Source organism: Coregonus clupeaformis, chromosome 14 (genome assembly GCF_020615455.1).
Source record: "Coregonus clupeaformis isolate EN_2021a chromosome 14, ASM2061545v1, whole genome shotgun sequence".
Classification (NCBI taxonomy): domain Eukaryota; kingdom Metazoa; phylum Chordata; class Actinopteri; order Salmoniformes; family Salmonidae; genus Coregonus; species Coregonus clupeaformis.
Window position 1 is genome coordinate 15,963,633 of NC_059205.1, and position 16,615 is coordinate 15,980,247.

The window sequence follows — 16,615 nt, forward strand, 5'->3', positions numbered from 1 at the left end:
GTGTAAAGCTCGCCGCCATTGGACTCTGGAGCAGTGGAAACGTGTTCTCTAAAGTGATGAATCACACTTCACCATCTGGCATTCCAACGGACAAATCTGGGCTTGACAGATGGCAGGAGAACGCTACCTGCCCCAATGCATAGTGCCAACTGTAAAGTTAGGTGGAGGAGGAATAATGGTCTGGGGCTGTTTTTCATGGTTCAGGCTCCTTAGTTCCAGTGAATGGAAATCTTAACGCTACAGCATACAATGACATTCTAGATGATTCTGTGCTTCCAAGTTTGTGGAAACAGTTTCGGAAGGCCCTTTCATGTTTCACCATGACAATGCCCCCGTACACAAAGCGAGGTCGATACAGAAATGGTTTGTCGAGATTGGTGTGGAAGAACTTGACTGGCCTGCACAGAGCCCTGACCTCAACCCCATCGAACAACTTTGGGATTAATTGGAACGCCGACTGCGAGCCAGGCCTAATTGCCCAACATCAGTGCCCAACCTCACTAATGCTCTTGTGACTGAATGGTAGCAAGTCCCCGCAGCAATGTTCCAAAAACAAGTGGAAAGCCTTCCCAGAAGAGTGGAGGCTGTTATAGCAGCAAAGGGGGGACCAACTCCATATTAATGCCCATGATTTTGGAATGAGCAGTTGTCCACATACTTTTGGTCATGTAGTGTATGTCTATCCCTGAGTCAGTTCATCATCATCTCCTGGAGGTGTCGCTCAAGAACCAACGATTATCTTCAACCCCCTCCTTCCATCAAACCCGAGCGTGAAAGAGGTGCCATTGGAAATTGGGACAGAACAAGCCTGTGTGTGTTTCCATCTGAGTGCATCCTCTCTCCCTCTCAGCAGTAGCGTGTGTGTGTCTCAGGGTGTGTGTTGTCACTCTCCTCCAACCTGCTCTCCGCTCAGCATGGCCAGATTTACGCAAAGTGAAAGCAGAAGGGATCAGCAGCAGCATCATCCCCAGCCGACTCATCCCGCCCCCGTCAACCTGCTTCTACAGCAGCCGCTCCTACTTATCCCTCATCAGCATCAACTCGCGCACATCCCGGTTCCGAAACCCATGAACGGACCCGAAACTGTCTCGATGCACACGGACGGCGGCGCCATGAAAGACCAGGACGCCATCAAGCTCTTCATTGGACAGATTCCGCGGAACCTCGAGGAAAAAGACCTGAAACCTCTCTTTGAACAGTTTGGGAAAATCCACGAACTGTCTGTTCTGAAGGACCGATACACAGGCATGCATAAAGGTAGCGTTTTATGTCGGGTCTGCACCTCCTCTTAAGCTACAGTTGGTCGTTAAATTGTAATTACTGTAATTATCATCTGTATGAAACGCAATAGTCATTCTATGTTTGTACCTTTTTGTGATAGATAGTGTCTCCTCATCTATTCTCTCTTGTGATGTCTGTTAAGCAATAGTGTGTTAGCCTATGCACCTTGTAGGCTCCTACTGAAAACCCCATGTGACTTGCAGAATAAGGTGGGATATAGGCTAAACATCAGGTAAATGATTTAGCAAATTAGGCCTACTGTAGCTTCCCAACACTTTTTTGCTTGCCCTAATTATTACATACCTATGTTAACAGTTTTGCGCCAGCTGCGCTCATAGCCTACGGTTTATCCTCTCGCCATCGCAGTGTGTCGTGATGCAAACAAAAATGTAGAATATTTGGCAGAAATGTTTATTTTTGAAAAACATGTATTTTTTAACAACGTTCATGTCTTTGCATCACATTGGTAGTCTATACATACATGATCAACAGGATTAGGCTGTGTCCTTCATGTGTGTGCCAGTGTGTGTGTGTGTGTGTGTGTGCCAGTGTGCCAGTGTGTGTGTGTGTGTGCCAGTGTGCGTGTGTGTATGTACCAGTGTGTGCCCGTGTGTGAGTGAGCAAGCGTGTGTGTGTGTGTGAGAGAGAGAGAGAGAGAGTGCGTTTGCAAGCAAGGGTGCATTCATGTGTGTGTGTGACTAACCCTTGTTGGTCTGCTTTGATTGACAGGTTGTGCGTTTCTCACCTACTGCGCCCGGGATTCTGCCATCAAAGCCCAGAATGCATTGCATGAGCAGAAAACCCTACCTGGGGTGAGTACTCCACCGCCTACATGCTGCCAGAGTTTTGTACAGAATGAGAGATGGTGTGAAAGCTTTTCCCCAATGACATCTGGGGAAGAGTTGCCAATTCCTTCAGGATTGGGGAGAATGAGAATGAGAGAGAGAGAGAGAGAGAGAGAGAGAGAGAGAGAGAGAGAGAGAGAGAGAGAGAGAGAGAGAGAGAGAGAGAGAGAGAGAGAGAGAGAGAGAGAGAGAGAGAGAGAGAGAGAGAGAGAGAGAGAGTGAGGCAGATAGAGAGAGAGAGAGAGAGAACTGAAGAGTGAGGCAGATAGAGAGAGAGAGAGAGAGAACTGAAGAGTGAGGCAGATAGAGAGAGAGAGAGAGAGAACTGAAGAGTGAGGCAGATAGAGAGAACTGAAGAGTGAGGCAGATAGAGAGAGAGAGAGAGAGAACTGAAGAGTGAGGCAGATAGAGAGAGAGAGAGAGAGAACTGAAGAGTGAGGCAGATAGAGAGAGAGAGAGAGAGAACTGAAGAGTGAGGCAGATAGAGAGAGAGAGAGAGAGAGAGAACTGAAGAGTGAGGCAGATAGAGAGAGAGAGAGAAAGCAGACGAGAAAGAAAGATCTGAAGGGAGAGACAGAGAGAGAGGGAGAGGGAGTGAGATGAAAAGGAGGGATATGGGTGTGCGTGTTGTTTGTGTGTGTGTTGTTCCTGCATTTTATGTACAGTGGGGAGAACAAGTATTTGATACACTGCCGATTTTGCAGGTTTTCCTACTTATAAAGCATGTAGATGTCTGTAATTTTTATCATAGGTACACTTCAACTGTGAGAGACGGAATCTAAAAAAAAAATCCAGAAAATCACATTGTATGATTTTTAAGTAATTAATTTGCATTTTATTGCATGACATAAGTATTTGATACATCAGAAAAGCAGAACTTTATATTTGGTACAGAAACCTTTGTTTGCAATTACAGAGATCATACGTTTACTGTAGGTCTTGACCAGGTTTGCACACACTGCAGCAGGGATTTTGGCCCACTCCTCCATACAGACCTTCTCCAGATCCTTCAGGTTTCGGGGCTGTCGCTGGGCAATACGGACTTTCAGCTCCCTCCAAAGATTTTCTATTGGGTTCAGGTCTGGAGACTGGCTAGGCCACTCCAGGACCTTGAGATGCTTCTTACGGAGCCACTCCTTAGTTGCCCTGGCTGTGTGTTTCGGGTCGTTGTCATGCTGGAAGACCCAGCCACGACCCATCTTCAATGCTCTTACTGACAGAAGGAGGTTGTTGGCCAAGATCTCGCGATACATGGCCCCATCCATCCTCCCCTCAATACGGTGCAGTCGTCCTGTCCCCTTTGCAGAAAAGCATCCCCAAAGAATGATTTTTCCACCTCCATGCTTCACGGTTGGGATCGTGTTCTTGGGGTTGTACTCATCGTTCTTCTTCCTCCAAACACGGCGAGTGGAGTTTAGACCAAAAAGCTCTATTTTTGTCTCATCAGACCACATGACCTTTGGCAAACTTCAGACAGGCCTGGACATGCGCTGGCTTGAGCAGGGGGACCTTGCGTGCGCTGCAGGATTTTAATCCATGAAAGCGTAGTGTGTTACTAATGGTTTTCTTTGAGACTGTGGTCCCAGCTCTCTTCAGGTCATTGACCAGGTCCTGCCATGTAGTTCTGGGCTGATCCCGCACCTTCCTCATGATCATTGATGCCCCACAAGGTGAGATCTTGCATGGAGCCCCAGACCGAGGGTGATTGACCGTCATCTTGAACTTCTTCCATTTTCTAATAATTGCGCCAACAGTTGTTGCCTTCTCACCAAGCTGCTTGCCTATTGTCCTGTAGCCCATCCCAGCCTTGTGCAGGTCTACAATATTATCCCTGATGTCCTTACACAGCTCTCTGGTCTTGGCCATTTTGGAGAGGTTGGAGTCTGTTTGATTGAGTGTGTGGACAGGTGTCTTTTATACAGGTACGAGTTCAAACAGGTGCAGTTAATACAGGTAATGAGTGGAGAACAGGAGGGCTTCTTAAAGAAAAACTAACAGGTCTGTGAGAGCTGGAATTCTTACTGTTTGGTAGGTGATTAAATACTTATGTCATGCAATAAAATGCAAATTAATTACTTAAAAATCATACAATGTGATTTTCTGGATTTTTGTTTTAGATTCCGTCTCTTACAGTTGAAGTGTACCTATAATAAAAAATTACAGACCTCTACATGCTTTGTAAGTAGGAAAACCTGCAAAATCGGCAGTGTGTCAAATACTTGTTCTCCCCAGTGTATGTGCCTGAGTTTGTGTGTGTGTGTTTGTCTGCATTCGTTGTAGGTCAATGCCAAGTGGCAGCAGTGTAGAGTGCAGCATACTGTTACATAAAATAATCTAATTCTGCTCCTCTTCTTTCCAGCCCACTACCCAGAGAAAGAGAGAGAGTTTGGAGCGATTTCAGTGCCAACAGAACTTGCATTAGGATATAGAATTTGAATTTAATATTTTTTAATTTGTAATGCACAAATGTAATCACTTAATTCATAAATTGAACTTGTATTTCATGATTTCAAACTGAATTGAATGAATATTACATTCAGTTTTACAATGACATTTCAATTTAATTGAATATTCAAAGTCAATATTTATATATTCAGTTTCAATATGGTAGATATTTAATTCATGTCTGTTTATCAAGTTTACAAACTATCATTTCAAGTTTATCAAAGTTTTATATACAGTGGGGGAAAAAAGTATTTAGTCAGCCACCAATTGTGCAAGTTCTCCCACTTAAAAAGATGAGAGAGGCCTGTAATTTTCATCATAGGTACACGTCAACTATGACAGACAAATTGAGAAAAAAAATCCAGAAAATCACATTGTAGGATGAATTTATTTGCAAATTATGGTGGAAAATAAGTATTTGGTCACCTACAAACAAGCAAGATTTCTGGCTCTCACAGACCTGTTACTTCTTCTTTAAGAGGCTCCTCTGTCCTCCACTCGTTACCTGTATTAATGGCACCTGTTTGAACTTGTTATCAGTATAAAAGACACCTGTCCACAACATCAAACAGTCACACTCCAAACTCCACTATGGCCAAGGCCAAAGAGCTGTCAAAGGACATCAGAAACAAAATTGTAGACCTGCACCAGGCTGGGAAGACTGAATCTGCAATAGGTAAGCAGCTTGGTTTGAAGAAATCAACTGTGGGAGCAATTATTAGGAAATGGAAGACATACAAGACCACTGATAATCTCCCTCGATCTGGGGCTCCACGAAAGATCTCACCCCGTGGGGTCAAAATGATCACAAGAACGGTGAGCAAAAATCCCAGAACCACACGGGGGGACCTAGTGAATGACCCGCAGAGAGCTGGGACCAAAGTAACAAAGCCTACCATCAGTAACACACTACGCCGCCAGGGACTCAAATCCTGCAGTGCCAGACGTGTCCCCCTGCTTAAGCCAGTACATGTCCAGGCCCGTCTGAAGTTTGCTAGAGTGCATTTGGATGATCCAGAAGAGGATTGGGAGAATGTCATATGGTCAGATGAAACCAAAATATAACTTTTTGGTAAAAACTCAACTCGATCGTGTTTGGAGGACAAAGAATGCTGAGTTGCATCCAAAGAACACCATACCTACTGTGAAGCATGGGGGTGGAAACATCATGCTTTGGGGCTGTTTTTCTGCAAAGGGACCAGGACGACTGATCCGTGTAAAGGAAAGAATGAATGGGGCCATGTATCGTGAGATTTTGAGTGAAAACCTCCTTCCATCAGCATGGGCATTGAAGATGAAACGTGGCTGGGCCTTTCAGCATGACAATGATCCCAAACACACCGCCCGGGCAACGAAGGAGTGGCTTCGTAAGAAGCATTTCAAGGTCCTGGAGTGGCCTAGCCAGTCTCCAGATCTCAACCCCATAGAAAATCTTTGGAGGGAGTTGAAAGTCTGTGTTGCCCAGCGACAGCCCCAAAACATCACTGCTCTAGAGGAGATCTGCGTGGAGGAATGGGCCAAAATACCAGCAACAGTGTGTGAAAACCTTGTGAAGACTTACAGAAAACGTTTGACCTTTGTCATTGCCAACAAATGGGTATATAACAAAGTATTGAGAAACTTTTGTTATTGACCAAATACTTATTTTCCACCATAATTTGCAAATAAATTCATAGAAAATCCTACAATGTGATTTTCTGGAGAAAAAAAATCTAATTTTGTCTGTCATAGTTGACGTGTACCTATGATGAAAAGTACAGGCCTCTCTCATCTTTTTAAGTGGGAGAACTTGCACAATTGGTGGCTGACTAAATACTTTTTTCCCCACTGTATATAAAACTTTGGTAAACTTGAAATGATAGTTTGTAAACTTGATAAACAGACATGAATTACATATCTACCATATTGAAACTGAATATATAAATATTGACTTTGAATATTCAATTAAATTGAAATGTCATTGTAAAACTGAATGTAATATTCATTCAATTCAGTTTGAAATCATGAAATACAAGTTCAATTTATGAATTAAGTGATTACATTTGTGCATTACAAATTAAAAAAGATTAAATTCAAATTCTATATCCTAATGCAAGTTCTGTTGGCACTGAAATCGCTCCAAACTCAGTGGGAGAACTTGCACAATTGGTGGCTGACTAAATACTTTTTTCCCCCACTGTATTCAACTTCTCAGATGCATTCAGATTAAGTTTTCAATTTCAGTTCTCTAAATTCAGATTCAAAACCAGAGACAACATCCTGGTACATTTCCAGCCAGGACAGGTAGAGGAGAACAGATAGAGTCAAACTCTCTCTGTGGTAAACATAAGCTTCTAGCAGTTTCTGAAGCCAATGTGGCATGTTGAATATATTTTCTTCCTATTCATTTGGCTTTATCATTTGAACCATTTTGGCTATAAGTTATTATTCCTGAAAGCTAAGACTCTCTGGAACATGGACGTGTCTTCTGTTCCCCTAATATATCACAGCCCGCTAAGGACACGTTAGATGGGAGTGTCACAAAGATAACGGAATTTGGCATCCATAAGAATTTAGTTGAATAGTGCTGTCATAGCCCTTCTTAGGATAGCCTTTCCACTACATATTTAATCTTGCTCTTGTGACTGACTGGGTTTGAACCAGGTCCCCTACATGTCACAAGACTGTGTTAGCCCACTTAGCTAAAGCATAGGGATAAGTTCGACATGTTGTCACCCCCCAAACTTTCTTCACAGCAACCCCAGAATTAAGGACTTCTGCCTTAAAAACACACGTGACCACACTCCCGAAGCATTCCAACCCATCGTGCTATTAAAAAAGGACTTCTTCAATTGTGCAAGGGAGGTTTCACAGATATCCATCTGCTACACCAATAGTTTTCAAGATACAGCAAGGTTACTCATCAAAAGAGTGTGGTTTGGTGATCCATGCTTATGTGATGAGGAACCTGTCTTAGTTTATGTTAAACATGTGTTAGTTTCAAGTCTCCGGTGTTGTGATACTGATGGCTTCTACGGTTGGGGCTAGATGGAGTACAGCTCCATGTAGTTGTCACATCAGGGACAACTGTAGCATTTTAGCTAAGCCTAACTCTTTTCCTAACCTTAACATAATTCTCCTAACCTGCTATGTTATTTATCCTAACCTGCTGGGTTAGTTCTGCTAACCTGCTGCGTTAGTTCTCCTAACCTGCTACGTAAAGTAACTTCTGTCTGTAGCTGTTCTCCATCTAGCCACAACTGTAAAAGCCTTCAGTTCCAAGAAATTATAAAGGTAACATGACTGATTGAGTTAAGACCATTCATTTTTGTTTAAAAAGTTGTCCTTTAGCAGACACTATTATCCAGTGCAACTTACAGGAGCAATTAGGGTTAAGTGCCTTGCTCAAGGGCACATCGACAGATGTTTCATTTAGTCGTCGAGTCGAACCAGCGACCCTTCAGTTACTGGTCCAACTCTCTTAACCGCTAGGCTACCTTCCACCCCTATGTTAGCCTGCTGAACTAAAGCCTAGGCATTGGTCCTCTGACTTGGATAAATCTCTTCAAGGAGGTCAAATGGGGGTAAAGTGTAACACAGGTCGTTTGGTGACCACGCTCGCGTGATGAGTATCATGTCTAGCGCACAGGAGACCTGGGTTAGAACCCCAGTCAGTCAAATTAACACATCATCAGGTCTCAGGCAACATTGCTCATCACATGCTTGGATCACCAAACCACCTCTGTTGCACTCTAATTAAATGGGAAAATATATTCAGCATGCCACATTGGATTCAGAAACCACCATAAGCTTCTGTTTACCACAGAGAGAGTTTGATTCTCTCTGTTCTCCTCTACCTTTACTGGCTGGCAAAGTACCAGGATTTTGTCTCTGGTTTTGAATTTGAATTTAGAGAACTGAATTTGAAAACTGAATCTGAACGCATCTGAGAAGTTGAATATATGAAACTTTGATGAACTTGAAATTATAGTTTGTAAACTTGATACACAGACAATGAATGTAATATCTACCATATTGAAACTGAATATACAAATATTGAATTTGGAATATAATTTTAAAACTGAATGCAATATTTATTCAATTCAGTTTCATATCATGAAATACAAGTTTAATTTATGAATTAAGTGATTAGAATTGTGCATTACAGATTAAAAAATATAACATTCAAATTCTATATCCTAATACAAATTCAAAATTTTGGAATTCAAATACAATTTATTTTGGCACCGAAATCGATCCATAGTGAGAGAGAGCGAAAGAGAGAGAGAGAGAGAGAGGGAGGGAGAGGGAGGGAGGGAGGGAGGGAGGGAGGGGGAGAAGCAAAGGAAGGAGACAGAGAGACTGCCCCTTGCCCTCGGCCCTCCATTTCCATTCACACCCGCCTCTGCCATTTGCACAAGTGTCCCAAAGCACAGGGAGTGAAAATTAATGCGGGTGTAGGGGCTAATAGCCACTTAGCCACTTTGGGACACTTGTGCAAATGGCAGAGGTGCTATCCCGACACGCACTGCGATATGTTAGGAGTTTGCACAATTTGATACAAAAGAATGGAGAGGCGTACCTTATTTTATTCCACGTGCATTTATTTATGTCTGATTTCGAGACTTGACACATGTAACAGATAAAATATCTCCCAAATTAAATGTCTAACTGTTACTGAGGTTTATATCTTGTAAAACTACAGGGGGGATTTGTTCAATTGAATTCCATGCTTGTTTTATTATTTAAAAGTGGAACATGAATTGAATCATTCAAGTCAGGAGTGTGTGCCGAAGTTGATGGGTTTGCTGATCCCATCGCCCGTCTCTGGAAGTCACCTTCGGAGTTTCGTCAGAAACACTTGACAACGGAGGGCACTCCGAGCGAGTTGGTAGGGGCAAGGGGGTGGTTTGGGATTCTCCGACTCACTCACTCACTGAGTTTCAGACACATAGCCTACATACAAGATGGGAAGTTCAAATGGATTGTATCAAGTACTACAACAGGGCCAAACCCCCAACGCAGCGTGAAATGGACAATAACAGCTTGCTCTTCTCACGCCCACTAACCCATATTAAAGCCACTCTCCTCTCCCCCTGTCGCTCTCTCTTTCCCTCCCCCTGTCTCTCACTCTCTCCCCGTCTCTTCCTCTCTCTTTCTGTCTTACTATATCTTTCTCTCTATCTCTTTCTCTCTCTCACTATCTCTCTCCCTCCCTCCAATGGTGTATCTAGTTATTTCTCACCCCACTCTTTCTCTCAAATCCTAGCTCTCTCTCTCTCGTGTTTGTGTGTGTGTGTGTGTGTGTGCACGCGCAGAGGAGGTTTTCACTCGTCTCTAATTGCCGTTTCCCTTCCTCTCACATCCCTCTCTTTCTTTCTCATCCTTCTCTCCTTTTCCTGGAGGAGTGACAGCTTCATCAGAAATAATTGGCTGCTTGCGCTGTGCAGCTGCATGTCTCTGCATGTCTCTCCCTCCCCTCTCTCTCTCTCTCTCTCCCTCCACTCTCTCTCTTATCCCTCACTTCTGATCTATTATTCATCTGCGATGTTGTAATGCAAAATTAATTAGGCTTAATAATAGATTTGGTGGGGTGTAGGTTAGACAGACAGACTGCCATTAAAACAAGTGTTTAGTGTGACGATTGAAAGGGCATGGGAAGTTTTTATGAATCGATTAGTCTTTTATGGCATAGATAAACGAGGGGAGGTATCATTTCAAAGAGCCTATTCAAAACAGCAGAAAGGTTTTGCACAAACACACACACACAGTACACACAGATTCATTTTAACAGTGTGCCACCAGAAATTCTATGTCTGTGTCTTACCGAATGCTTGTGTATTGTTGATACAATGTTTACAATCTATTATGGACTGGCTCGTGACATTTCTGCCTCACATTGATGGATTCACAACCTGAGCCAGGCCACTAGGCTATAGTAGAGCCCCATGAGTGGTGCCATTGTGATTTACGCTCCCCTTGCAACTTGTGTTCTCATTAATGCAGTCCATGGAAACAGATTAGACACGACATAGTGTTGTTCCACATGGTGATCCTTACTCTGACGGAATCATTATCAAAAGACACAGGTGATGACACATGGATATACTGTGTGTGTGTGTGTGTGTGTGTGTGTGTGTGTGTGTGTGTGTGTGTGTGTGTGTGTGTGTGTGTGTGTGTGTGTGTGTGTGTGTGTTAATGGGTTCTACCTCAGAATCCCTCTCTGTTACTCTACACTTTTACAGCACAGTAAACTCATGATAAGTGCACAACATTGGATATGTACACTACCAGTCAAAAGTTTGGACACACCTACTCCTTCAAGGGTTTTTCTTTATTTTTACTATTTTTTACATTGTAGAATAATAGTGAAGACACATATGGAATCATGTAGTAGCCAGAAAAGTGTTAAACAAATCAAAACATATTTTATATTTGAGATTCTTCAAATATCCACCCTTTGCACACTCTTGGCATTCTCTCAACCAGCCTCATGAGGTAGTCACCTGGAATGCATTTCAATGAACAGGTGTGCCTTGTTAAAAGTGAATTTGTGGAATCTATTTCCTTCTTAATGCATTTGAGCCAATCAGTTGTGTTGTGACAAGGTGGGGGGGTATACAGAAGATAGCCCTATTTTGTAAAAGACCAAGTCCATATTATGGCAAGAACAGCTCAAATAAGCAAAGAGAAATGACAGTCCATCATTACTTTAAGACATGAAGATCAGTCAATACGAAAAAAATCAAGAACCTTTAAGGTTTCTTCAAGTGCAGTCGCAAAAACAATCAAGCCAAACTGGCTCTCATGAGGACCGCCACAGGAATAGAAGACCCAGAGTTACCTCTGCTGCAGAGGATAAGTTCATTAGAATGACCAGCCTCAGAAATTGCAGCCCAAATAAATGCTTCACAGAGTTCAAGTAACAGACACAGCTCAACATCAACTGTTCAGAGGGTACTGTGTGAATCAGGCCTTCATGGTCAAATTGCTGCAAAGAAACCACTACTAAAGGACAGCAATAAGAAGAAGAGACCTGCTTGGGCAAAGAAACACGAGCAATAGACATTAGATCAGTGGAAATGTGTCCTTTGGTCTGTAGTCCAAATTGGAGACTTTCAGTTCAAACCGCCTATTCTTTGTGAGACGTGGTGTGGGTGAACGGATGATCTCTGCATGTGTAGATCCCACCGTAAAGCATGGATGAGGAGGTGTTATGGGTGGGGGTGCTTTGCTAGTGACACTGTCGGTTATTTATATAGAATTCAAGGCACACTTAACCAGCATGGCTACCACAGCATTCTGCAGCGATACGCCATCCCATCTGGTTTGGGCTTAGTGGGACTATAATTTGTTTTTCAACAGGACAATGACCCAACACACCTCCAGCCTGTGTAAGATCTATTTTATTAAGAAGGAGAGTGATGGAGTGCTGCATCAGATGGCCTCTACAATCCCCCGACCTCAACCCAATTGAGATGGATGAGTCGGACCGCAGAGTGAAGGAAAAGCAGCCAACAAGTGCTCAGCATATGTGGGAACGCCTTCAAGACTGTTGGAAAAGTATTCCAGGTGAAGCTGGTTGAGAGAATGCCAAGAGCAAAGGGTGGCTATTTGAAGAATCTCAAATAGAAAATATATTTTTTTGGTTACTACATGATTCCATATGTGTTATTTCATAGTTTTGATGTCTTCACTATTAGTCTACAATGTAACATTTTTTTAAAAATTATGAAAAACCCTTGAATGAGTAGGTGTCCAAACTTTTGACTGAAACTGTATTTCCAAACTGCAGGGGAGTTCACCAGTCTCAAGTCAAATACATTACTCATGTTTTGCTCCAGATATGTTTGTGTGTGTGTGTGTGTGTGTGTGTGTGTGTGATGTGACAGAGCTGCTCTTCCCTCAGGTTGATGGCCATGACCTTCGCTGTCGCTGCTGAGTCTCTCATTATCTCACATGTTTGGCCCTCTTCTCTGTTTCTCTCATCTCTCTAACTCTTTCTCTCTCACTCCCCTCTCTTTCTCATCCCTCTCTCTTTCTCATCATTCTTTCTCTCTCTGACTGTGTCCAACTACAGTATATTGCCTGTCTACACTGCCTGTCTATATTGGTTTTAATTGCTACAGTGCTTTCCGAGATGTAAAACGTTATTAATCTAGGCCAGGTTTTCCAATAGAGATAGAATTCTTCTTGCTTTCCAAGAACACATGAAGACGTCGTAGTTGTACACACTTACACACAGGCATGTTTACTCTTCCTCAGAGAGCTTGTGTATTAATGTACTCTATTTCTTTCTGTGAGAGCGTTTTATCTCACTAGGAGAACGCTCCCCGAAGTCCGGCAGCAGCAACAGACCCTTCCCTGGAAGAATCAGCAGTCATCTATTATTTAACAAAGTTAAATCAGAAATATTAGGACCCCAAAGGGCTGCAGATCAGCCTCACAACAACTGTGTTTGCAATAGACTGCTCACAGTTAAACACACTGCTAATACATGCAGCCTGGGATGCAGAGCAGACAAACAACTCAGGGAGAGCTATGTGTACAGGGATATATCATCAAAGACACAAACAGGCAAAGTTACTGGAAATATTTTGAATTCCACATTTCTTTATTTGCATGGTTTCCCATTTGTTTTAGTTAGCAACAGCTACTCTTTTTGGGAGTCAACACAGAGAAGACAATACAACGTGTGTGTGTGTGTGTGTGCGTTCATGTGTGTGTTTGTGTGTATGTTCATGTGTGTATCGTAACCTGAGGCTAGTTGGTATCTAAGGGCTGTGCTGTGTGTCTTTATAGTGTAATGTGTGTGATGTGTGTGTGTGTCTACCTGTCGAGGCTGCTGAGGGGAGGATGGCTCATAATAATGGCTGGAAAGGAGTAAATGGAATGTGTTTGATGTATTTGATATCATTCCACCTATTCCACTCCAGCCATTACCATGAGCCCGTCCTCCCCAATTAAGGTGCTGTTTCCATTTGTAGGGCCCTATAAAATCCACGTTGCGGAGAACGCGGCCGGAATCAATGAATCCAGACATTAAAACAGAATTCAATTTTTTTATTTTTTTATTGAACTTAGTAGGAAATCAACTAAAAGTATTGAACTTATTAGAAAATGCATTAATTTGCCCAAAATTATCATAAGACATGAACAAAATGCATTAGTGATTCGTATTTACCTTCAACTTTCTGAAGAGATAATGGTACAGGAATGCCCCTATCTGTGTGTGCGAGTTTGTCTATCACTTTGTGTAGCCGTTAGCGATTATGCTCTTGTAATGACAACCGTCTTCTGGTAGATGGAAAGGCTTTCCCTAACACCTGCTCAATTAAATGTTACACAAAGTAGCCTATGCCTACCTGGCAAAATGATATCATGATTATTTGCATCAATCCAGTGGCCATTTGTTTTGCAAACTCTGCAATCACATGAGCAGTACAGAAACATTACTAACCAAACAATGGTCTCTGGCTGGCAAAAATCGAAATTTTTGCCAGGACTAGAAAGTGATCTCCTGATGTGGTTTTAGCATTGTTGTGGACTTAGAACATCCAATTGTGTTGTTTTTCTATTAATAAAGTGTGATTTTGAGGGCAAAAAACCCCTGGAAAATGGGAAAAACTGAAACCTGGAAAAACAAAGTGGAGAAAACGAATTTGGGGGGAAAGTTTTAAGGAACCTGGCAAAAAATTAAACCGACTATATAAGGCCCTACTTTTGCCTCGGTTCAGAGCTTTCTCTGCATATCACGGCTTGGCATGTTCTTATGGCAGCGATGCCTGACTGGAGAATCTCTTGTGACAGCCGTGTCATTCTTATGCCAACACACACACAGACATGCGCACAAGTGCTTTTTCATGCACACACAAGCTCTCGCCCACACACACACACAGACACACACACACACTCTCTCTCTCGGTCAGCAGACAGGGTTCTCTCCTCACACAACCAGCTCTTTCAGAAACCTGACAGTTTTCTGTATGAGTATGTACAACACACCTAACCCTACTTGACTCCCTGTGACTATAACTAGGAAGAGGAACATGGTTGTGTGTGATTTAACAGTGTGAAAGAACAAACACCACATGTTCTACAGGGAAACCTTCATTGCCTGGGGTCCTCCTACATTTTACTACGTCAACATTTTCTCCATGCTCAGTTCCATATGTATGAATCTGAGATACGTTAGGTGGAGAGGTTTATATTGGGGTAATGGTTGGTCCCTATCAATCTAGTGGAGGAATGGAGAGAAAAATACAGAAAGGATGATAAAAAATTATGATTGATGAGATTAACCACCTCTTTCTTTCTTCTGTCTGTCTGTCTGTCTGTCTGTCTGTCTGTCTGTCTGTCTGTCTGTCTGTCTGTCTGTCTGTCTGTCTTTCTTTCTTTCTTTCTTTCTTTCTTTCTCCTCTCACCCTGCTCTCTCTCTCTCTCTGCAGATGACTCGTCCCATCCAAGTGAAACCAGCTGACAGTGAGTGTCGTGGAGGTACTTATATTTTATTTTCCCTATCTCTCACTCGTTCTCTCTCTCATTTCTCTCTTATTACATGAGCTTTCGTTTCTGTCTCTATCCCCTCCATGTTCTATCTGCATATCTTATTCTTATTCTTTCTCATTCTACCCTGGCTTTAGTATTCCTGTGAAGAGTGTATGTGTGCGTGCGTGTGTTGTCAGGAGGCAGGGGTGTAACTATGTAAATGTTCTCTAACACAGTCCACCACATTAGCTTATAATAGTGTCTCTACTGTTCTTGGCCCCTAACCAGCAGTCGATTTTCTGCCCTAGTTTCACTTACAGCAGACTTCTCTTTCTGCTCAGTGTGTGTGTGCATGCGTGTGTTACCGCCCGCTGTGCTGTTTTTGTTTGTTGAAAGAAATATGGCCGAACATACAGTACACTATGTCTTATACCTCTCTCTATAGTCTCTCTTTCAATTGTACATATTCATTATAAAGAAATCACCACACTGCGGTCATTAGTGGTCTCTGTGGATGAACTGGCATTTTATTATGATCATAAAACAAACCCTAATTGTCTCTGTTCTGTGTGCACCCCCACCACACAATACTATGCAATCCAGGGCTTGTATTTATTCACAAAGAGTCTCAGAGTAGGATTGATATAGGATCAGGTCCACCCTGTCCATATAATCATTTTCATTATTGTCTTAAAGGCAAAACTGAACCTTGATCAGTACTCCTTACTCTGAAACACTTTGTGAATACGGACCAGCAGTGAATGGAACACATTTGCTATGCTAGCCTGATTCAGGTCTGTATCTGTATATGTATGGCATAACAATGATAGTCAGAGGAGTAGATTGTTAGAAGATGATAGGTCGTTCAGCATCATGGACAGCTCCACAGCCACAGCTCCACATCCTATCAGAGCCCAGAGACAGGTTGTCAGGGGCAACAGCTGCTTCCCTCAGCCGTGAGAGAGAGTTTCAGAATAACTGTAGCTAGACACTCAGTATCAACAGCTTACCACAGTGGTCACCAGACCTGGTCCTACAGAGCTACAAGGTGTCCAGGTTCCTGCTTTTAGAATAGTTCATGTGAATCCTAACCAACCACAGTCGGCTGTTTTCATGAAGAGGTTTGTCACCCCGAAAGAAATGCCATTAGCATGTAAATCCTATCTGGAAATAAACACACACACACACATGCATGCACGCATACACACTCACACACACAATGTGGCTTAGGATCGAGAAGCTTCAGGAAAGAGGGGAAGATGAAAGAGAAGAATTAGGAGGAGATAATCAACCTCTCCTGGATTTGTGCAGAGAGCAGTTCTCAAGCAATCAAGCTAGCTAATTAACTCTGCCTCCAACAAGCCCTTTGAACTGTTATTGGTGTCTAGACGCTGTTATGTAACCTATACCCTCTCCTCTCTCTCCATCTCTCCCTTCTCTCTTCGTCTTACACTCTCTGTCTCTCTGTCTCTGACTCTCTCTCACTTTCTCCATCTCCCTCACTCTCTCTCTTTCTCTCTTGTTGCGTATCCCTTTCTCTTCTTACTCTCTCTCTCTATGTTGCTGTATATTGATAT

The 16,615-nt window shown here is 42.7% G+C and overlaps 1 protein-coding gene across 5 annotated transcripts in view; it reads left to right on the forward strand.

Annotated features, from left to right (window-relative positions):
- The first annotated feature begins 809 nt into the window (after positions 1-809).
- The window catches only part of LOC121581182 (CUGBP Elav-like family member 5), a 43,197-nt gene continuing 27,391 nt past the window's right edge, over positions 810-16,615 (forward strand). For all 5 annotated transcript variants that reach the window (XM_041896618.2, XM_041896620.2, XM_041896619.2 and 2 more), the window contains exons 1-3: positions 810-1,257; positions 2,011-2,093; positions 14,999-15,047. In XM_041896618.2, the coding sequence (XP_041752552.1) occupies positions 915-1,257; positions 2,011-2,093; positions 14,999-15,047 (475 nt within the window). In that variant the 5' untranslated portion in view covers positions 810-914. The remainder of the gene's footprint in view (positions 1,258-2,010; positions 2,094-14,998; positions 15,048-16,615) is intronic.